We start from the raw sequence: 21,586 nt of genomic DNA, 5'->3' as shown, positions 1-21,586 counted from the left end.
ATTCATGCAATTACAAAATAGTATGACTGATAAAGTGTCTATACCTGTAGTCGACAACATACTGTTCAATAAGTCCAAAATGCAGTCACTGCTATAAATCAATTGCACCCTATTCTCATTACTAAATATACAATATGTACCAAGTAATGATGGATACAATGTGTGTAAATTTACATAAATACTGTTACTATATAATACTGTTACTATATACTCAACAGCATGTATTTCATGTGTTCAGAGTCTAAACAACATGGCTGGAATCTACTGACATAGAACACACAGGCCACAATATCTGCAATAGAGGATTACTGTATAGCAAGACTATGTGCTCCTACAGGCCTGACTAGTTATCAGGGAACCCCAAGAAATGACACTTCTAGCGATTATTTTAACGCAGAACGAAATATCCTACTAATATCATGAGTGTACTACGTGTGGTGGAAATTATGATGATAGTATATTACACTGTTAATGTAGCTAATACAATAATTATCTAATAATACAGAATAAAAAGGTACCTAAAATGTACACCTCCAACATTTCCGCAGAAACACATGAAAAAAAAAAATTCTGGGGCGTCCTCAATTTCAGAAAGCAAAAAAGAGGCCTTTCAGAACAGGAAACTAAAAATTACCCAATGTATAGTAGTCAGTACCATGTTTGTTTTTTAATCAGAAAGTTTTTTTTTTATGACATACAATTTACAAAATAACCACATTTAGGTGTGATATTGAATGTTAGTAAAATGAGACATGAAGCCACTGATAACTAAATAACCATACCATTATAATGTTGCAAATAAGATGATGATAATAATAATAATAATAATAGCAATAATAATAATAATAATAATAATAATAATACTCATTATTATTGTTATCAGCACCACCTGATTCTCTGCCTCTACTATAATATTCATATTTTTATTACGTTAGCACTTAATATTGATTAAGTGGTTAGAATATAGTGCAATGCAGTTTTTTTTTATTGACAATAACAAATAAAGGAGCACTATATGGCAAATAAACAGTTAACTCTTACATTCCAAATTTAATGGCAAATGGGAAATAGTATATATATATATATATATATATATATATATATATATATATATATATATATATAAAATTCAGTTTCTCTGCTTATGTAGTGTTTCCCAATAATACAAAATAATTTCAAGTGAACCATCCCAACTAGCAAATTTTTGTTTAATTTAATCAAATATATATATATATATATACACACACTACCCCTGTACACCTCAGATTTGTGAAGTAAGCATTTGCTATAATACAGTGATTTCACTGATGGCATATAGTATAAGGTTATAACCCCCGTGCTGGCTGCAGGGCTGTGATGAGCCATGTATCAGGATATAGAAATGTCCATGTATGAATTGCTGATTGCAGGCTGTGTGTGGAGTGGGAGAGGCCAGGACAGGGTGAATCGCAGGTCACAGCTTGTTGGAACTATATGAAAATGCCAGCGGCAATCACACACCACGCCTCGCTGTTTAACAAAGACTGACAAACTATGAGATTAATTTACCCCCAAAAAACTGGGGATCTGTGTTTCCAATGGGCTCATAAGGCCCCTGTGCCTGACCACACCAAGGAGCATAGCCTTGTACTGCGCTGCTATTAATATTCAGGGCCATCAGAAGGACTAGAGGCAATGGTGGACGTCCCTGTGCTCATCTAATATTTTACTCTATGGAAAAAGGCAAGACATGCAGGAGGAGGCATGGAGTGATCCAGGTATGTGACCATGTCTGCTGCAGCAGAGAGGTAGAGAGGGCGCAGCAGGGGGTGGGGATCACGCAGGTAAAGCCAGGTACAGGTAGGTGCAGGGACAAGGCTCTTACAAGTCATAGAATCCTAACAATTATTGTCAATATTATTAATAACGTTGTCATTTACAACAGGACATAAAGTATTGGTGACATTGCTGTAACCTAACGAGTATTATAAAGGCCTAATCTCTGGAAGGATGACATAATCTCTGACTATAGAGTTTATAGCCTTAATATACTTCCACATTTATTTATAGAACGATATAGTCCTAGATTGATTCATATGGATTATGTACATTAATAACACTGACAGAAAAACTAAATATTAAATAGATGCATTCATATTACCTGCATAGATAGATATTAGATATTTAGAGCAAAAATAGATGTAGATGCATGGATAGACAAATATATGTAGATCCATAATATGCATATACTGATGTGGACTTTTACACATAGTGTATATAGTTGGTTGGATAGATAGATAGCTATAGATATAAGATAGATATAGGATTAGATAGATAGATATGAGATTAGATAGATAGATAGATAGATAGATAGATAGATAGATAGATAGATAGATAGATAGATAGATAGATATGAGAGATAGATCAATAGATAATAGATAGATAGATAAATAAATAATAGATAGCTAAATAGATAGATAATAGTCTATAATGCTTGCATTTTTTACTGTGTTTATATTGGAATCGTATATAGAAAATATTACTTTTTCGTTTTCTAAATATTGAGTAAAGATCTGAGACAAATGGACAATGTACGGAATAGAATGAAAATAATGTGTATTTCCGGATGCTGTTAGGAATGTGTACGTGTTTTTCTAGCTTGCTATGTGGATTATTTCTATTACAATAAATGCAGTGTTCAATGAAATGTCTTTTTGCTGATTCTAGTCTCAGTTAATTCATGATAATTGTGGAATGCGATGCTTTCCTGCATTTCTTTTTGCACACTTGTGACTTCATGTTGGTCAGAGCCCCTGCTCGTGGTGGTCTGTAGATAACCCTCCTGTACAATGTGTGGGATATGAACTGCCTGTAGATGAAGGTATTCAGGTTTTAGCGGTATATAGACTGTATTTATATAATCAGGATAACCTTATGTTATATCCGACAGGTATATTTATGGTGTCAAGTTCACTCTCATTTCTTCTTTACTACCTGAGGCCATCTCCTGTTATTTACGACATGAGGTGTATTTTGAGTGTTTGCTCTCATTTCTGTTTGACTGCTTATTTTATGCATTGATTATTGTTGTCTTTGGTGCTGATGTGATTTGTGGATATGGGATTCTCTTGCCCTGAACCTGCTGCGCTGGATCCCCCCTGAAGCACAGAGAAGAGTCTGTCTGTCTTCTGTATGTACCCTGTAGATCCGAATTTGTGTGAAGACAATCATTTCACAAATTCGTGTCTGGGGGGATATGCAGTTGACATAAACGCTACAGGCGCAAAGAAGGCGCAATCTAATGACAGTTGCGTTGTTTATGAAGCGTTTTCTCCACTATGTGATCTGTTAACTTGTTTTCCATACTGAGATCCCTCAAAAACCTTACTCATGATTCAGTAATACAATCATTCAGGACAATCATGCTAGGGCATTCGTTTTCCTGTGCTACAAATTCGGTATTTTTCCTCCAACTGTGCTCCAGTGACTTGCAATAGGCAATTTAATAATGTGCCTAAATGGAATTTAGTAAAGCAAGTATCCTGAATTAGTTGATGAATTTTCTATCGATCCAGAGCAGGACATATTTGTCTCTGCCAGTCTCTCTGCAGACGCCAGCCAGACCAGTCCGCGATCTGGAGCCATAGCCTGGGCTATTTTTTTTTTTCTCTCCACTTTTAAGGACCTCTCAGCGTCAGACACCTTAGTTTTGGGTGGTGCACTACTAGTCCACACTTCACCTGGTACACTGCTGCTCCAGAAGCTTGCCCCCCATCCAGGGGGGTGGGCATTTTGGGGAGAGTGACTGGCGCTGCTTGCGCTATGGAGCACGTTTCCTCATCCGGGGATGGTGGGAACAATTCCATTGGCTCTTGGTGTCACATGCAAACTCAACTTTGTTCACTTGACAGTAAGTAGGAGGGTTTTACGAATCAGGAAAACGAGCAGGACTACAGGAACAATTGTATATGGGTTTGGGTTAAATTCAAACAAATAAATGACCATGAGTTCGTTTTTGATCAGCACCAACTACGTGGATCCCAAATTTCCACCGTGCGAGGAATATTCCCACACTGATTACCTCCCCAGCCCTTCTCCAGAGTTCTACTGCAGCCAGAAGAGGGAAACCAGCTTCCAGCATGGGGCGACCTACCCCCGACCAGCCTGCACCAGCCAGCACTACTCCTCCTGCTCTGGACGGCAAGCTTCTTCCATATTATCTTCCCGGACTCACCCCCAAGTTGGACTGCTTCCTGAAGACAAGCATCAGAGCCAGACCACCATCACTATGTCCCCTCCGTCCTGCAGCCAATCGTCCTCAGAACAGAAGCTCTCAGAGTCCTCCTGCCAGAGCCCAGTGGTGTACCCCTGGATGAAGAAGGCGCACCTCTCCACCGGTAAGTCAGCCACTTGTCTCTGCTTTCCACTACCAACACTTAAGAAATGGTGTGTCCTTTTAAAATTTACGATCTCCTGTTTGCAGGGCAGTATAATTACATCCTCCATAAATTTTTATGACTCTACTTGGCCAACTGCCTTTGAAGTAGACTTTACCATCCTCCTCAAATTTCTCCAAATCCCTTTTTTAGTGTTGTGGACCTTCCTCTATTAAGGTTTTATGTTATTTCTAATTTGTGTTTAAGTGGCAGATTGGGTAAACTTTCACTGCATCCTGTCACTTTAACGCCCTGCTGTTAAAACTTCACAGCTATGTAAGAACTAGGAATCAGGGGCTTGTGTAAGACTGGGCTTATGGATAATTCATGGGTAGGGGGCAGACAAACGTCACTGTGTGTGTGTGTGTGTGTGTATATATAGGGCAGACAAACTTCACTGTGTATATATATATATATATATATATATATATATATACATATATATATATGGCAGATAAACTTCACTGTGTGTGTGTATATATATATAGGGCAGACAAACTTCACTATGTGTGTGTATGTATATATATATATCAGACAAACTTAACTATGTGTGTGTGTACATATATATAGAGAGAGAGAGAGAGAGAGAGAGAGAGAGCAGACAACCTTCACTGTGTGTATGTGTGTATGTATATATATATATATATATATATATATGTACACATCTATCTATCCACACATATATCTTTGTACATATCTATCTATATATGCATTTGTATATATCTATATATCTATAGATAGATAAAATAGATGGAATGTGACATGTATGACATTACATTGAGGATCTCTAGTCCGAGATTTTGCTTGGAGTTTAGCACTTGGTCTACATAGGAGTGCTGCTATCCACACTTCAGTCTTTCTATAGATAGATAGATATCTCTCTCTCTATATATACATATATATCATTGCACAGTGGTCTCCTCCATTAATAGATGATGTATTGTGTGTGATTCTCTTGCAGTCAGTGCCTCTTATTCTGGGGGAGAACCCAAGCGCTCCCGCACAGCCTACACCAGGCAGCAAGTACTGGAGCTGGAGAAGGAGTTTCACTACAACCGCTATCTGACCCGCAGGCGCAGAGTGGAAATTGCGCACACTTTGCGCCTTTCTGAGCGTCAGATCAAGATCTGGTTCCAAAACAGAAGGATGAAATGGAAAAAAGATCACAAGCTTCCAAATACTAAAATCAGATCAAACCCCTCCTCAGTTCTCCAAGTGACAGGGGGGGAGCAGAGCCAAAACAAAGCTTCACCGACCTGTCCCTAAAAATCTCCAGCTCAGATCTATTCTGGTTTATTTATATGGAGGGAGAAGACTTGGCTGGGACTTGGCTTTGTTCCTCTGCTCGTTCATGAGAAGCCTGTAGATAGATTTCAGATTTGGAGAAGATAGATCTATGTTTCATCTTTAATCACGCCAAACTCTGGCCCATTTGTCATGTTTACATTGCGGTACAAAGGATGACAGAACCGACGCTCCCTTTAATAAATGAGGCTCCTTGTTCTGGGGGAAGTGTATCTTCTCTGGTGTGACGTCCACATACAATACACTCTATACTTCTACATTACCAGGGCTGGATTTCGTCTTACCACTGCTGTTTAATAGCTAAAGCATCTTCCACTCTCATCAGTAGCTCCTGGTAGGGATCTGTACACACCTAGCACCATGTACTAGTAGTCAAGGCCTGAGAGTGAGTCCTCCAGCTCCATATGGATCTACTGCAGAGAGCAGCCATACCTCCTCATTGACTTTGCTGTGAATTCTCCCTTGTTCATTGTATATAGCCTACAAATAAATATTTTTTTCTGCCTCCATTCTCTGTGTTCATGTGTGCTTGGTTAATGGCGGCTCCCTAGTCATGCCTGCAGGCAGACTATATCTGTTGGTATCTTCTACATGAAACATGTTCTTACACCACTCTATAATGACTGGCAAATAGCACTTAAGGGAAGCTGAAAGTTTATTTTACACTTAGGACGCCTTGGACCTTCAGAACAAGAAGCTTCTGGCGCTAAAATCACCTACAAGACCTCTTTTTTTTCTTCTGCACAGATGTTTCTCAGTGTCTCCAGGTTTTTTTTGTGTGTGTTTTTATATTACAAAGGATCTTGGCCACTGCCATAGCTCAAACCCTGACAAGCAAATAGATAATCAAGAAGACAAATGGGTTCTTTTGTGAGACGCGGCCTTGTATTAATTTTAATTTTCCTTCTCTGTTACAGGATTTCGGTTATAGGCTAAATATAATATTTTACCAGTGGAGTTTTTTTTTTATATACTTAGAGTTATGTTCGTTTCAGTAATTATTACAGTTGTTTTTTTATGGTGTATTAATTTGTATAAACTTCCAATTTGAGTGCTATTTAATCCCAAAAGGCAAGCCATTGGAACACACACACACACATACACAATCTATCTATCTATCTATCTATCTATCTATCTATCTATCTATCTATCTATCTATCTATATATCTATCTATTTGTCTGTCTCTGTATTTATCTATTATTTATCAAAATAGATATAGATATTTCATACCAAACTGTAAAGAAGTCTACTTCTGTGAATGTACACACACCTACAGATTCTTATTTGTTTTTATTAAATCCAGTAATCAGAAATATAGTAAACATTTAGTATACATAGTAATGACAATAGCAATGTTTATTATAATATAATGAATGTCTAGCATAGATGGCAAATAATAATAATAATAATAATAATAATAATAATAATAGTATTATTAACAATAATAATAATAATAATAATTATTATTATTATTATTATTATTATTATTATTATTATTATTATTATTATTATTATTATATTATTTTGTTCTGGGTCGAGATACCTGTATATTATGCCCAGTAAAAATCTAACATGAATAGTTATGTACATATGTCTGATTTTTTTATTTTATTTTTTTACTTATCTGTTCATTGCAGATCGACCTTCATAAATATTTAAACGATCATACAATTTTACTAAATTAATCTAGAATTATTTTAAGGGCTAAGCTTTGTAAAAAGCGCCTCTGGAAATAAACTAAAAAAATAAATTTGCAATTTTCCCAGCCCTGTAGCCTGCAATTATTTAAGTGAAAGAAAGCGTACATCTGGCGCAGCCCCTCAATATATTTCCCATTTTCTCCCCTCTGAGAATGAAATAAAAGATGGTCTTTCAGAGCAGCAGAATGGCCAGTGGACACCTCTTTCTGTTGAATGTGAGGTTCACAACCATTATTTGTAGACAGAGTCTAAGAAAAATGTGAGAATTATGCAGAAAAATCATTAATCACAAAAAAAAAAAAAATCCTTACCCTGTGTCTTTGTTATTGAACAGCAAATCTGTGTGGACCTTCTGTTGGGGGAGAGAGAGGAAAAAAAAAAGGTGAAGGCGTCCCTGGATCCTCAAGAGAGTCACAAGTGCAACCAGGGAGTTTTTTTTTCTCTTCTTTTTACACTTTGGAAAAAGTTCTGCAAACATGGCCTGGAAATTAGAAGTTGTGAGAGCAGATTCCAGGATCGCTCAAGGTAACATAGCTCTGTCAGGCTGCTGCATTTTATGACTTTATTACCTCCTGTCACTTGTGTGTCTCTAAACAAAACCCCCTTTTGAAGTCTCTTTGATCCCCAGCAAAAATATATCAGAAGAAAGTTGTGTTTCTATCTTGTGCCTGTCTTTAATTCATCTATAGTGTGGGGCAGAATATTAATGCAGGCAATGGTTGTCTGGTATCCTGGTGCCACCAATCACTCTCTGTGCCATGATGTGTATTAAAATGGTTTTATTAATATTGTATGTCTACGACGTTGAATAACATTTACCGCTTCCCTTATGGTTATAGTATCTTCAATGGTCTGTAAATTATATTCTCATTATTAGATCTATCTATCTATAATCTGCCTGATATATATATATATATATATATATATATATATATACCAATAGCAAGGGGAAAGAATGTGGAAGGGAATGAGCTGTGGGTTCATCTGCAGGGCAAACCAGTGTGATGAACAGATCGTGACCCAGGAAACCCTGTGACCTCTGAGAGCCCGGACAGTGCAGTGGTTAACATCTCCTTCAAGGCTCACAGAACTCAAACCTAAACTCAGAAATATCTCCAGAGAGGCGATCAGTTCCTATGTGTGTGCTGCCTGGGGGGCATTCTTCATATCTGATATATGTCTTTTGATCTCCCTGTTTTTACTAATATGCTACAATACAAAACAACCAAGTAGCTGTGGATTAAGCGCTGGTGTGCACAGCAAACAAGAATAACTGTGATCCTCTTGTGTTCTGTACACAAAGCCGCCATTTGCACGTTACTTGCAGGGTGCCAGGTTTTGTATTCACAGGGCCTGGTGCACAGAGCGACTGGAGATAAGATGAGAGTATGGAGCTAATGGTTCTGAGAGCTTCTAGCTCAGTATTTCTGTATGTTTTTTCTTTGTTTTTGTTTTGTTTACTTGTGTGATATTTCCAATTTTCACTCCTCCCTTTTTGTACTTTCTATACATTGCTCCACATTGGAAATGCAATTAATGAGCCTAATATGTATTTCATATGAATGTAAAATATCCATCTTTTTTTAGGGATCCCAGACTCTTTTGACTTCTATGAGGGAGCTCTTGGCCACCAGCTGATGTGCTGCACATTAAGTGATGTGGACTGTGGACATATAGGCATGACATCACAAGGATGCTTGCATTACTCCATTGGTTTCATGCATATGGAGCAAATGGAAATGTATATGAACTCAAAATGTGGGTTTTAGGCTACATGCACACAACCGTATGTGTTTTGTGGTCCGCAAATTGCGGATCCGCAAAAAAAAAAAGGATGACATCCATATGCCATAATTATTTTTTTTTTGCGGATCCATTGTAACAATGCCTAAAACGGACAAGAATAGGACATGTTCTATTTTTTTTTTTGCGGGGCTACGGAACGGACATACTGATGCGAACATCACACGGTGTGCTGTCCGCATTTTTTTGCGGATCCATTGAAATGAATGGGTTCGCATCCTATCCGCAAAAAAACCAGAACAAACACGGAAACAAAATACGTTTGTGTCCTTATTTATCAGGCCTCATGAAGACTCAGTACTAATACACCAACCCCACAGTGGAGGTGTGCATTGCCCCATTGCCCATGGCCCCATCACAGCAGTTTTGTCACAGTAAGGCCTCATGCACTCGGCCGTTGTTTGGGTCCGCATCTGAGCCGCCGTTTTTGCGGATGTGGACCCATTCACTTCAATGGGGCCGCAAAAGATGCGGACAGCACTCCGTGTGCTGTCCGCATCCGTTGCACCATTCCGTGGCCCCACAAAAAAAATTCAGCATGTCCTATTCTTGTCCGCTTTGCGGACAAGAATAGGCATGTCTACAATGGTCCGCCCGTTCTGTTCCACAAATTGCGGAAGGCACACGGGCGGCTTCCGTTCTTTGCGGATCCGCGGTTTGCGGACCGCAAAAAACGGCACGGTCGTGTGCACGTAGCCTGAAATGTAAATAGTTGTATGTTAAAAAAGTTATAATGTATATATTAAACAAATAAACCCCTAAAATCACAATTTTATTGATATACATTAAAAAAGGTCCCCCTTTTTTTATCTATATCAATAAAATTGTGATTTTAGGGGTTTATTTGCTGGAACATATATGAATTTTTCAACCCCAATATATAAATGCGATTAAACTTAGCTGGAACTTAGTATATATTAAACAACCATTAACTCACTTTAGAATACTTTGGCCAGTAGAAAATATTAGTATATTTTACATATTGTTTTAACTATATGTTTAATCTGTTTTCAACAGTATAAAAAAAAGTGCAGTGGAAGGGACATAAGGCCTCAGACACTGTGTGCAGTAGGCTTCATAGTGACACCATACAATGCTCTGTCTGGTGACATCATTGCTTCTAGAATAGACTAGCTCTGTGCATATAACCCACAAAGTAGCATATGATGCCACATTTTTTTCCCCTTAGAGGAGCAACAGCTCTGTACAAAACGGAGCCATAATGCAAGTTTGTGCTTGAGGCTGAACACTGGCTCAATGGGAAAAGCAAAATAACTGCATGCAAACAGCAGAGGAGGTGTTCAGGGGTCCACAGGGGCTCAAGTACACAACCTTGTACAATGCAGTGTGCAATATGGAAATGTATTGTGCATAACCATATTGATGGTTATCCAATGCATCTAGGTAGCAATAGGCCCCTTTCACATGAGCGAGTTTTCCGAGCGGGTGCAATGCGTGACGTGAATGCGTAGCACCCGCACTGAATCCTGACCCATTCATTTCAATGTGTCTGTGTACATAAGCATTTTTTTTCACGCATCCAGTTCTATATCCTGCATTTTTCACGCAGCCCCCATAGAAGTGAATGGGACTTCAGTGAAAACGCATTGCATCCGGAAGCAGGTTTGGATGCAAAGCGTTTTTCCACTGATGGTTGCTAAGAGATGTTGTTTGTAAACCTTCAGTTTTTTATCACGCATGTGAAAAACGCATCAAAACGCATTGAACGCGCACGGAAAAAACTGAACAACTGAATATAATCGAAGACAAAACTGACTGAACTTGCTTGCAAAATGGTGCGAGTTTCACTGAACGCACCCTGAATGCATCCAGAGCCAATCCGTCACGCTCCTGTGAAAGAGGGCATACAGTCATGTCCAATGGGTCTAGGGGAGAATACTGCCATATTCTAAATAAAATTGCCATATTTTAAATATTTTGCCAAATTCAGAATCTTTACTGATTTGGTACAAACCGCAAATTATTTTTTGTGTATGAGCCCTAAGGCCTCTTTCACACAAAGAATACGGATTAGGTCCGGATGCGTTCACGGTGCATTCAGTGAAACTTGCACCATTTTGCAAGCAAGTTCAGTTGTTTTTCCACGCAATGCAATCCGTTTTGATCGCAATGCAATCCGTTTTCACGCGCGTGAGAAAAAACTGAAAGTTTACAAACAACATCTAGCAACCATCAGTGAAAAACGCATCGCACCCGCACTTGCTTGCGGATGCAATGCGTTTTTCACGCAGCCCCATTCACTTCTATGGGGCCAGGACTGCGTGAAAATCGTAGAATATAGAACATGCTGCGTTTTTCACGCAACACAGAACTGATTCGTGAGAAAAACGCTCATGTACACAGACCCATTGAAATGAATGGGTCAGGATTCAGTGCAGGTGCTATGCGTTAACATCATGCATTGCACCCACGCAGAAAACTGTGAAAGGGGTCTTAGTGTGAAAAAAAAGGGCTTATTAGCCGTTGTGTGGTGAAGTGAGAAAATTGCTGACTTTTTTGGGTTGTTTTAATTTCCTTTTTATTTATTGTTTTGATCTAGTATGTCACACAGAGAAGTGCCAGGCCCTCGCTAGTGTAAAAGGGGCCTAAACGTGTAGATGCATGTGCTTGCATTTGCATTTTAGATTAATGCCTATACATTATTCTAATAATATGTTGCAATTTTATTCAGTTAATTTTATAGACAAATGGATGGGCGATAGATAGGTAGATAGAGAGATAGATAAGGATAGATAGATAGATAGATAGATAGATAGATAGATAGATAATAGACTATATACCTTATGTAATCATACATTTTAGGATACATATACATTCAAGAATTTTATAGCACATATTTAGTCCTGGTAATATTCGCAATATAAATGATTTATTTAAAAGGGATAAAAAACCACTTGAGCGTGCGTTCAGTGGGGGTGTGCTGGAAAAGATAGTCAGGATGAATTGCAGGGATAGCTTCACCATTGTTCTGCAGTGAGGGCTGACACTCGGAGATTTCTCCCAGTCTGTGCCCTCAATGACAGATTTATGATACCCAATAAAACTGGCTTGTTTAAATCCCTAAATCAATCCCTGCGCTCATTATATAAACTTTACCTTTTATCTGCCTAAAATGCTTTGAAGCTCTCACCCAGATGTCTGGCTTTGTGGCCTCTTTCTTTCCTTTTTTTTAGGTGGAGGGGGGGGGGGGGGGGTCGGGTAATATCCATACAGGAAAAACAAATGTTTTATTTTCTTCAGCATCAACCATTGGATATTGTATGTACTCATTTTCTCAATACATAAAACATGAATGGATGGATGGATGGATAGATAGATAGATAGATAGATAGATAGATAGATAGATACTAAGATAAATAGATAGATAGATAGATAGATAGATAGATAGATACAGAGATAGATAGATAGATAGATAGATAGATAGATAGATAGATAGATAGATAGATAGATAGATAGGTGGGTGGTGGGTGGATGGATAGATTAATAGACAGATATTATATAGATAGATATATACTAGATAGATAGATAGACAATATGATATAGATAAATAGATAGGCAGATATGATATAGATAGATAATATATCGATAGATAGATCATAGATAGATAGATAGATAGATAGATAGATAGATAGATAGATAAATAATAGATAGATAGATAGACAATAGATAGATAGGTGGGTGGTGGGTGGATGGATAGATTAATAGACAGATATTATATAGATAGATATATACTAGATAGATAGATAGATAGACAATATGATATAGATAAATAGATAGGCAGATATGATATAGATAAATAGATAGGCAGATATGATATAGATAGATAATATATCGATAGATAACATTGACTGTTGCAGATATATTGTAAAACATTTAGTGCTTTCTTTGCCCCAATGTCACCCTCATGCAGTACAATGAACACACTACTCCTATATACCACATCCCAGCTCCTAGCATAGAAGACCCTGGTGTTTTTGTGGAAGGTCATAGTGGTCCTCTGTGTATGGAAGTGAGACCCCCTCCTCCCCTGTCACGTGATTCATTAAATAATTAATGCAGAGGTTGCAGGATAGATATGTATTCGTCAGGAAAATCGCAGACATGGTCTCCTTGTGTCTGACGTGAAATTCAACTGTCCTTAAAGAACAGCCTATAGCAGATCCAGAGAAGGAGAGGAGAGAGGGAGAGGAGAGGCTGGCATCAAGGAGCGGGATCGGAGCCACACCGGGGGCTGGAGCAGTGTGAGTAGCGGGGATTCCCTCTGTCTGTCTGTGTCCATGTAAATTTATTGGGTCTTATTAATGTTATTGTCGTAAATGGTGACAAATAGTAATCTTCATTTCCTGCCATCCGTCCTGACTCGCAGCTATGTGTGTTTATACCCACAGAGCCGATCAGACAGGGTTTTAAGGTTTATTCCCATACAATGCCCTTGATTTATGACAATAGGGTGTCAGCGCGGTGCATTGTGTGTTTGTGGGAGAGTTGTGTTGTTTATGATGCTGTCCGCACTGAATCATTTCTCAGGATCAGCCTCTGATGAGAATCTCAGCTTTCTCTCCACTCCTATCCAGCAGCATCCCCTGCCACTTAAAGGGACATGGCTGGCCTGGGGTCTAGGGGGGTGGCATGTGTCCTAAAAGAAAGCTGAAAACACTTTCACACACAGGGATAATAAGCAGCTCTGCTTGTGTGGAGAGGACTGTGGATAAAGGGGGTCTCAGGTACCAGCATGCCACCATACACTACCTGCTCCATACAAATACAAGCACTATTCCATTCTTCACAATGAAATCCTGACTGAGCTAGACACACAGGCAGGACAGGTGAGGAGATGTATAAGGGCTCCATGCCATTCAGCATAGGTACCATATACTAGTAAGAACCAAAGGCAGTCATTTCAGGATACTATGGAGCTTGTATTGCGCATATATAGCGTTACACCGCCTCAAATCTCCTTAAAGAGCATTAAAATATATCCTGGTAGTTGAGAGGAAACGCTATCTGTCTATTTATCTATCTATCTATGATCTATCTATTTGTCTATCTATCTTTTATCTATCTGTCTATCTAGCTATCAATTTTTTTTTATCTATTATCTATCTATCTATCTTTTATCTATCTATTATCTATCTTTTATCTATCTGTCTGTCTATCTATCTATCTATCTATCTATCTATCTTTTATCTATCTATCTATCTTTTATCTATCTGTCTATCTATCTATCTTTTATCTATCTATCTATCTATCTATCTTTTATCTATCTATCTATCTATCTTTTATCTATCTATCTATCTATCTATCTTTTATCTATCTATCTTTTATCTATCTATTATCTATCTTTTATCTATCTGTCTATCTATCTATCTATCTTTTATCTATCTATCTTTTATCTATCTGTCTATCTATCTATCTTTTATCTATCTATCTATCTATCTATCTCTAGTTATAATGTTCTACATCTATCTACCTATTATCTGAAGATATATATATATATATATATATATATATATATATATATATATATCCTTTGTGATGAAATCTCAGGTTCTCCCAATACACAGATGTATACTCAATCATATGTACACACGATAAGCAGCTTTTTACAGAACACTCCTAAATGTCGGTGTCTTTATTGTATAAGGAGAGGTTACAGTTGTTGTTTTTTTTTGTTTTGTTTTTGCTTGTCTTGAAGGAATTCATATTTTTATTACTCCTACTATGGAATTGTAGTATTGTTATTGTATTGTTAAGAATGATACTTAGTATGGAAAGTCATATAGGGAGCAATATTATTTATTAAAGTAACAGAAAACATGGAATAGAAAGTCAAAAGAGAGAACAGAACGGTGTGGAGGAAGACAGGAAAGTGAGCAGGGGTATGGGATGTGAGGAGTCTGGTAGGGATGACCAAGTATATAGTATATAAAATGTTGTAAGTAAAGAAGAATTTAAAAAAAGAACATGATATTGAGTAATACTGAGATAAACAGAGGGGTGAGCATGGGGACACAGGAAAAAGTGAGAATTGTTTTAAATAATTCCCTGTGCTGTTGGCTTTGTGTAGTGCTTTATACAGTATACTAGTATGCGTTTTATATGTGGGCTGGTGGTTGTGATGCTGAGTGTATAAAGTGATTAATATATTTTTGGGAGGGGGCGGGGACAATTGGACAACGGATGTTGTCTACTTCGATTTCATTTTTAACTTTTGGATCCTACCTGAAATATATAATGATTCTTCAGCCCATGGAAATGCCATTAAAAACTCTAATGTGAACGCCACCTTAATGTGGCCTTGCATGGTCTGTGGATATTATAGGGCTTTGTGTATGTGAACCTGTAGTGTATGCCATCTGCATTTACTGTATTTACATCTCTTTAAGACATATGCATGGTAGTCTACAGTTTGGAAAAAATACTTCTTTTTGCTGAAAACAAATACATTTTTGTTCAGATGTACACTGCGTGAAGGATCCATCCACAAAAGCATGCACAGAGTCTAATTCCTATCAAAATGCAAGTTATATGGTGGATGTGTGGGTGCACAATGTTTTATGTGGTCAATATGAAGGAGCTAGGAATGCAAGTGAGTATATATTGTAGAAATGTATATCTATGGTATGTACAGTGAAAACAGATACATTGTGTTGTGGATGCAAGTTTGAGTGTGTGTGTAGTGTATACAATGTGTGATGAAATGTGTGTTTTGAGTCGTGACACATGGCACATCAGTGTAGGTGTATTTTATATCTGTTTTGTTAAAGTGTGTCTATAGCATATAAAATATCTGATGGGTTTGATATGGTATGTGCAGGTTCACACTAGCATACTGATGTCCATGTTTTCATGACTGATATGACAAACCCATAGACCCTAAGAGATCCTAATATGGGTGTATTTGACTAGAGCCATGCCAGTTATGACAAATTTTATAGGAACTTATGTTCTTTCCATGTCCATTCCGTTTTTTGCAGACCGTATACAGACCCATTCATTTCAATGGATCAGAAAAAAAAAAAAACGAAAGTTACTCCCTGTGCATTCCGTTTCAGTATGTCCATTCCACAAAAAAAAAAATAGAACATATCCTATTATTGTCCCTTATGCTGCAGATAGCAGCATAAAGACTGACAAAACCCCAAAGGATTCACAGCACATAAATGAACAGTATATAAGATCTTAGGGTGTCTTTTGTCTGTTAGGTTTTCAGATTTTTTTAAATGTTGGTACAGTAGATTATTCTTGTTTTTATGGTTCAATTTGTTTTTATTGAAAAACCATATACATTTGAAAACATACAGTATGAGCTAGTTACATTTGAGTATATGTATTATGTGGGCATTACAATAGTACATATCAAGTCAGTACATAGAAAAAAGAGTTATCAAACATCAATATTAGATGGATGAAGTAGAACAGGGGAAGACAAGACAAGGGATCCAGGATTATTCTTGTTTTTAAAAAGCAAGGCAAACTGGATAGAAGAAAACCATGACACCAGTTGGAACATAGTAAAAAAGCACTTGCATTATTTATTTATTTATTTATTTATTTATGAAAACAACTGATAGCGGAAGATTAGTCCACAGATTCTGCCAGTTTCTACTTCAACTACCACAACCAAAGACATGTTGGAAAAAGTGGTCATGTGTGTTTTGGTGGTTTATGCCTTTTGGGAGTATGTGTGTGTATTTGTGTCCACATTTTTGTGATGTGCATACAGCTGTATGCACTCTTTCCTCTCTCAAGGAAGCATGTGGTTCTTACATTTGTAATTCCTGTGTTTCCAATTACATACAGCATTTCCGTTACATTTGTCACCTCCTTAGCTTTTGGCAAAGGTACAACAAACGGATTTAGAATAGCATAGCGATAATGTGAGGAAAAGAGGGAGTCCTGGTTAATGTTTGATTTACAAGTGCCAAACACAATAGGCCCCTTCTACTTCCAAGAAGAACACAGAGAGCCCGGTGTCTGTATGTCTGTCTATCTATCTATCTATTTATTTAGTCATATATTATTTTATATATATATATATATATATATATATATATATATATATATATATATATATCAATCTATCTATCTGTCTATCTATTTATAATCGATCTATCTATCTATCTATTCATCAATTTTAATATATATATATATATATATATATATATATATATACATATCAATCAATCTATCTATCTATCTATCTGCTCATCTATTTTATTATAAATGTATCTATCGGTAAAAACTGAAGCAAAAATGTGCATAATGTCATAATATTTAAAGTTCACCATTTGATCTTTATTGGTATTGAACTGAAATTATGTAAGACCTCTCACGAAATATGAAAGGAACAAATAAAGGAAAGCACATGATCTATTCTATGTTAACAAGGCAACGGCATTATATATCTTCTAAAACTTCTGAACATAAACTTGTGAGATTTTGAGTGTACAGAAGCTATTTTTTCCACTCTGGTCTCTGATTTCCTGAGGCAAATCAGTACACATGTGTACAAAAATACCACCATACAGCAGGAACATGAAACCGAAGCTTGGTATTTTCGCAGAAAATTGTCTTCCATTAAATTTTCCCTTGCCTCGGAATTATTCTCTTTGCCTCCAGCTAAGTGGAATATTTTTTACCAAGCGGTTCATCTGCTCAGGAATGAAATCTGAGACAAACCACAATGTCCTCAGTGACCTTAATGTAATTGATTTTATCATAAATCACCAAGTTGATGAAGAAACAAAGTTTTCATTGAAGTAAATTGATATTAATGGACTTTTTTTGTAGGAAATTTAAACTACCTTTGTTAAAGCTGTGTGTGAATCTGCTTTTTTTGTTTCTGCTGAGGACTTTACAGCCTGCTGTAAATATTTCCAGCGAATAAATGTACATTCAGACATCGTTTTATGCTTTATAAGGATACAGTTCAGTTTTCTGCGTTATCCACTTATTTCAATGATGATGTGTAACGAGTGTGGTGACTAGTAAGGCTTCAATAATGATCTCCTAATAATGAGACGCCAGAAATTTAAAGTCAATACTTGTCGCTTCTATGAGATCCAAAATAGTCAGGGCTGTGACCTATGGTTTTAGAGACCTTACAAAGAGTCGACATCACAATAAGAACATAGATACCCTGTTAAACATTAACAGCCACAAAGTCTTCTGGTCTGGTTAAAAATTAACCTCCAAATACAGAAGCAAGAGAAAGATCTTAAAGAAATGTCTGCCACAAAATCAGAGCACTTCAAATTACTATTAACTCCATATATGGTAATTACAAAACTTTTCCCATAAAGTTTAGAGGCTGACAGAAGGAAATATAAGTTCCAAAGATAGTGAAAATGTAAAGATTCCAAAACTTGACTCTTGTTCACTTTGCTGAGACTCTTGGACCCTGATTTGAAGCCCACCCTATTCTGGAGGACACCATAAACATTATTGGTCTTTAATGATGGCAGATCTCTGGTGGAAGTGAGTGGGATACAGCCAGGAACTGCTCTTGGCTAGGTTCATATGGAGCGTGGGTGTGAGCCAACCCACCTCCCTTTAGACCCTCCAGCAAAGTGCAGAGTCAGGTTATCACAGAGGACTCCAAGCTTCCAGAAGATGCAGAGCTTTGAAGAATAGACCCTTAAAAGAGGCTGGAATTTTATCTACTTTCCTGTCCTCCTCAATCAAATTCCTTGGTTCAGTTCAGTGGACTCAGGCTTTAACCCACCTCAAGACATTGTCCTGGCCCTGGAGATGAATGCAGACAGGCAAAATCGAAGCCAAAGGGAGACAACACCCACAAAATTTCTGGCACCCTGATCCTTCAACGATCTTTCTTTTTATCTGGTCATCGTTGGGGCGATCAGAGCCATCCACGTGATCAATGTGTCGCTCTGCCACCAATCTCATATCACCAGCAATGAGTCCTCTGCAGGAGAGGTGACCTTTGTGGGAGGTTGGGTGAGGCCCTACATGCAACTGCAAGCACTAAAGTGTCTGTAAGCTCATCCACTGAAGGTGAGTTCATGAATGCATATCATTTATAGTCTGATGATTTCTTTATTTTTTTAACAATTTTTATTTCAGTAAAGTAATTGAAAAGATGCATACTTTAGTAGTTGTACGTAGTTATATGCAGTGATATAATGCACAAATACTGGTTACTTTCCAAAAAACATTATTTTGAGACTTTCTTTCCCCTACCTCCCTCCCTTCCCTTTCCCAAACTCCCCTTCCTCCCATCCCTCCCTTCTCTCAGCACAGTAGTCTATTTTCTAATATTGTCTTAGTGGTATGTTTGGTTCTTCATATTCAATTCATAGAGTGTTATCTGTGGTGTTCTATGTGTGGTTTATCCCTACTCTCCTCTTTTGTCCTTAGAACAATACCATTTAACCATCTATCTGGAGTCTACCCAATCTGTTGGCTTGTTTTTCTAAGAGATACAATGTTGTTAATTGGAATGGTGCTACTATCATTTATATTTCTATCTCTGTTGAGAAACTTCCAATAAAATTTTTAGTCTGATGATTTGAATAGCTATCTGATACAATATTAGTCTTCCTGCTGTCAGGGATGCTGTCTGTGTGTACAGGGATGTATGATTTTAAAGGTTTTGCTACCCAACTCTTGAAACTGTACAACCTCCTCACAGGCTCAGGAATCAGTTGGTTTTCTCTCTTCATAGGTGATAATTTTTCTCATTAATCTAGTAGGGAAATGAATAATTAACTGGACGTGATGGGTTCTGCAGCCTGGTGCCAGGGCCACGTGTAATAAAGAATATATAGCCACCAGCCTCTGCTTTACTGTGCGGAGGTCGCAGTGATTTGTGATGGTTTTACTCAGGGTATAAATGTGCGCTAATAATATTTAAATACCAGTAACTCACAGGCTGCAGAAACATTATAGAGGAGGTTTGCTATATATCACACCAGTCATTAGAAAACCACGTGCCTGGCCCAGAGAATGAGCATCACTGGGTCATATATCAGAATTCCACCTCTCTTTTCACTATGTGCTTCCAGCAAATGCTGTGCATAGCCTAGTAGGCCTCATCTGTCCCTTCTAGCCTGTTTGTGTATACCCTGCAGTGGCCTATTGGTACATACCAGGAATATTCTACATGTCACATATGCTGCAATGATTATTTTTTAGGATTTAGTAACTGTGTATCTCTTTAATTCTACAGGCACCTTCTCCTGTCTACTAGTATTAAAGTTTGATATTTATTGGACACGACTATTAATCTGGTAAGTCCAATGAATTAGTAATTAATATAATATTGATGTGGCTGTATGAACACATTTTGTAGGATGTGAGTTAAATGGTAGAAATATCCATATATTTCCAAACTGAATTTTTTTTTTTTTTTAAACATGCAAGACCTCAATGAGCCTTATAGGCCATTCAGAGCCAGGAGGGCTTAGTTTATTGTATGTAGGAAATTCTCTCTCAATTATCCTCAGTTCCACTTGGCAATCATTACCAGACTACTCACTCAAGTATGAAATACTTTATACTTATGAGGTGAGATACTGATGATGTGTCAGTGACTACTGGTTAGATAAGTTTATAATAAGCTGGGGCAGTCCATACTTCTCTATGGGCTTTATATATATATATATATATATATATATATATATATATATATATATATATATATATATATTTTATGTATCTAAAAACTATTATGGACATTTGGTGCTTTGTATGTATCATAAAGTACTGTACATAAAGTCATGTGATATTCATGTATATACTCACATTAAATATCACTATGTAGGTATGGGGGGCGGGGTCATATACTACTATATGATATGAAAAGATGGAGAACAGTGCAAAACAACATGGGCAACACGTCCACTTTTATTTGGCCAGCAGAATTTGGCCATGAGTTTTAGTTGCACTAGCCAATAGAGAATGGGTTAAGATGTGTATGGCCTACATTTCTGCCCCTCCCAGGAGTCCCTGCAATTGCTAGTGCTTTTGTTGGTGTAATCTCACCATCCTGCCTAAACAGCATACCTTCAAACATAACCCTGAGGGTGGTGTCACACACTGCTTCTTGTTGAAGCTTTTCTGGCAGTTGTTGATGCAACATTTGGAGCCAAAACCAGAAAGGAGTTGGAAAGAAATGGGAAATATAGAGGAAGGACTTCTACTTGTCCTTCACAGCTGGATCCATCCAGTAAATAATAATAAAAAAAAAAAAAAACTCCCATCAAAAACTGCCAAACTGCCACAAAAAGATAGAACTTATGGTATGGAATAGTGTTTTTATTATTATTATTATTATTATTATTATTATTATTATTATTATTATTATTATTATTATTATT

At 37.3% G+C, this 21,586-nt stretch overlaps 2 protein-coding genes across 7 annotated transcripts in view; both read left to right on the top strand.

The window, feature by feature from the left end:
* Positions 1–21,586, top strand: part of HOXB3 (homeobox B3) — a 41,973-nt gene that overhangs the window by 13,716 nt on the left and 6,671 nt on the right. For 3 of the 6 annotated variants that reach the window (XM_040436867.1, XM_040436868.1, XM_040436869.1), the window contains exons 2-3: positions 7,756–7,946; positions 20,437–20,497. The gene's annotated coding sequence lies outside the window, so the exon portion shown is untranslated. Of the gene's footprint in view, positions 1–1,531; positions 1,758–7,755; positions 7,947–12,678; positions 12,702–13,045; positions 13,487–17,533; positions 19,263–20,436; positions 20,498–21,586 lie in introns of those variants that run through there. The other 3 variants (XM_040436871.1, XM_040436872.1, XM_040436873.1) reach the window with 3 other exon arrangements.
* On the top strand, positions 2,900–6,214 carry HOXB4 (homeobox B4). Its single transcript, XM_040436881.1, has 2 exons — positions 2,900–4,376; positions 5,377–6,214. Exons 1-2 carry the CDS (start codon positions 3,977–3,979, stop codon positions 5,679–5,681), a joined length of 705 nt encoding a protein of 234 aa, XP_040292815.1. The 5' UTR covers positions 2,900–3,976; the 3' UTR covers positions 5,682–6,214.

Source organism: Bufo bufo, chromosome 6 (assembly GCF_905171765.1).
Source record: "Bufo bufo chromosome 6, aBufBuf1.1, whole genome shotgun sequence".
In the NCBI taxonomy this organism is placed as follows: Eukaryota; Metazoa; Chordata; class Amphibia; order Anura; family Bufonidae; genus Bufo; species Bufo bufo.
This window is presented reverse-complemented; position numbering and strand designations above follow the sequence as displayed.

Excerpts from the sequence above, each read along its gene's own strand:
- HOXB4 (XM_040436881.1), top strand. The coding sequence starts at position 3,977 with ATGACCATGAGTTCGTTTTTGATCAGCACCAACTACGTGGATCCCAAA. Across the intron at positions 4,377-5,376 it reads GAAGGCGCACCTCTCCACCG|TCAGTGCCTCTTATTCTGGG; the intron begins GTAAGTCAGCCA and ends ATTCTCTTGCAG.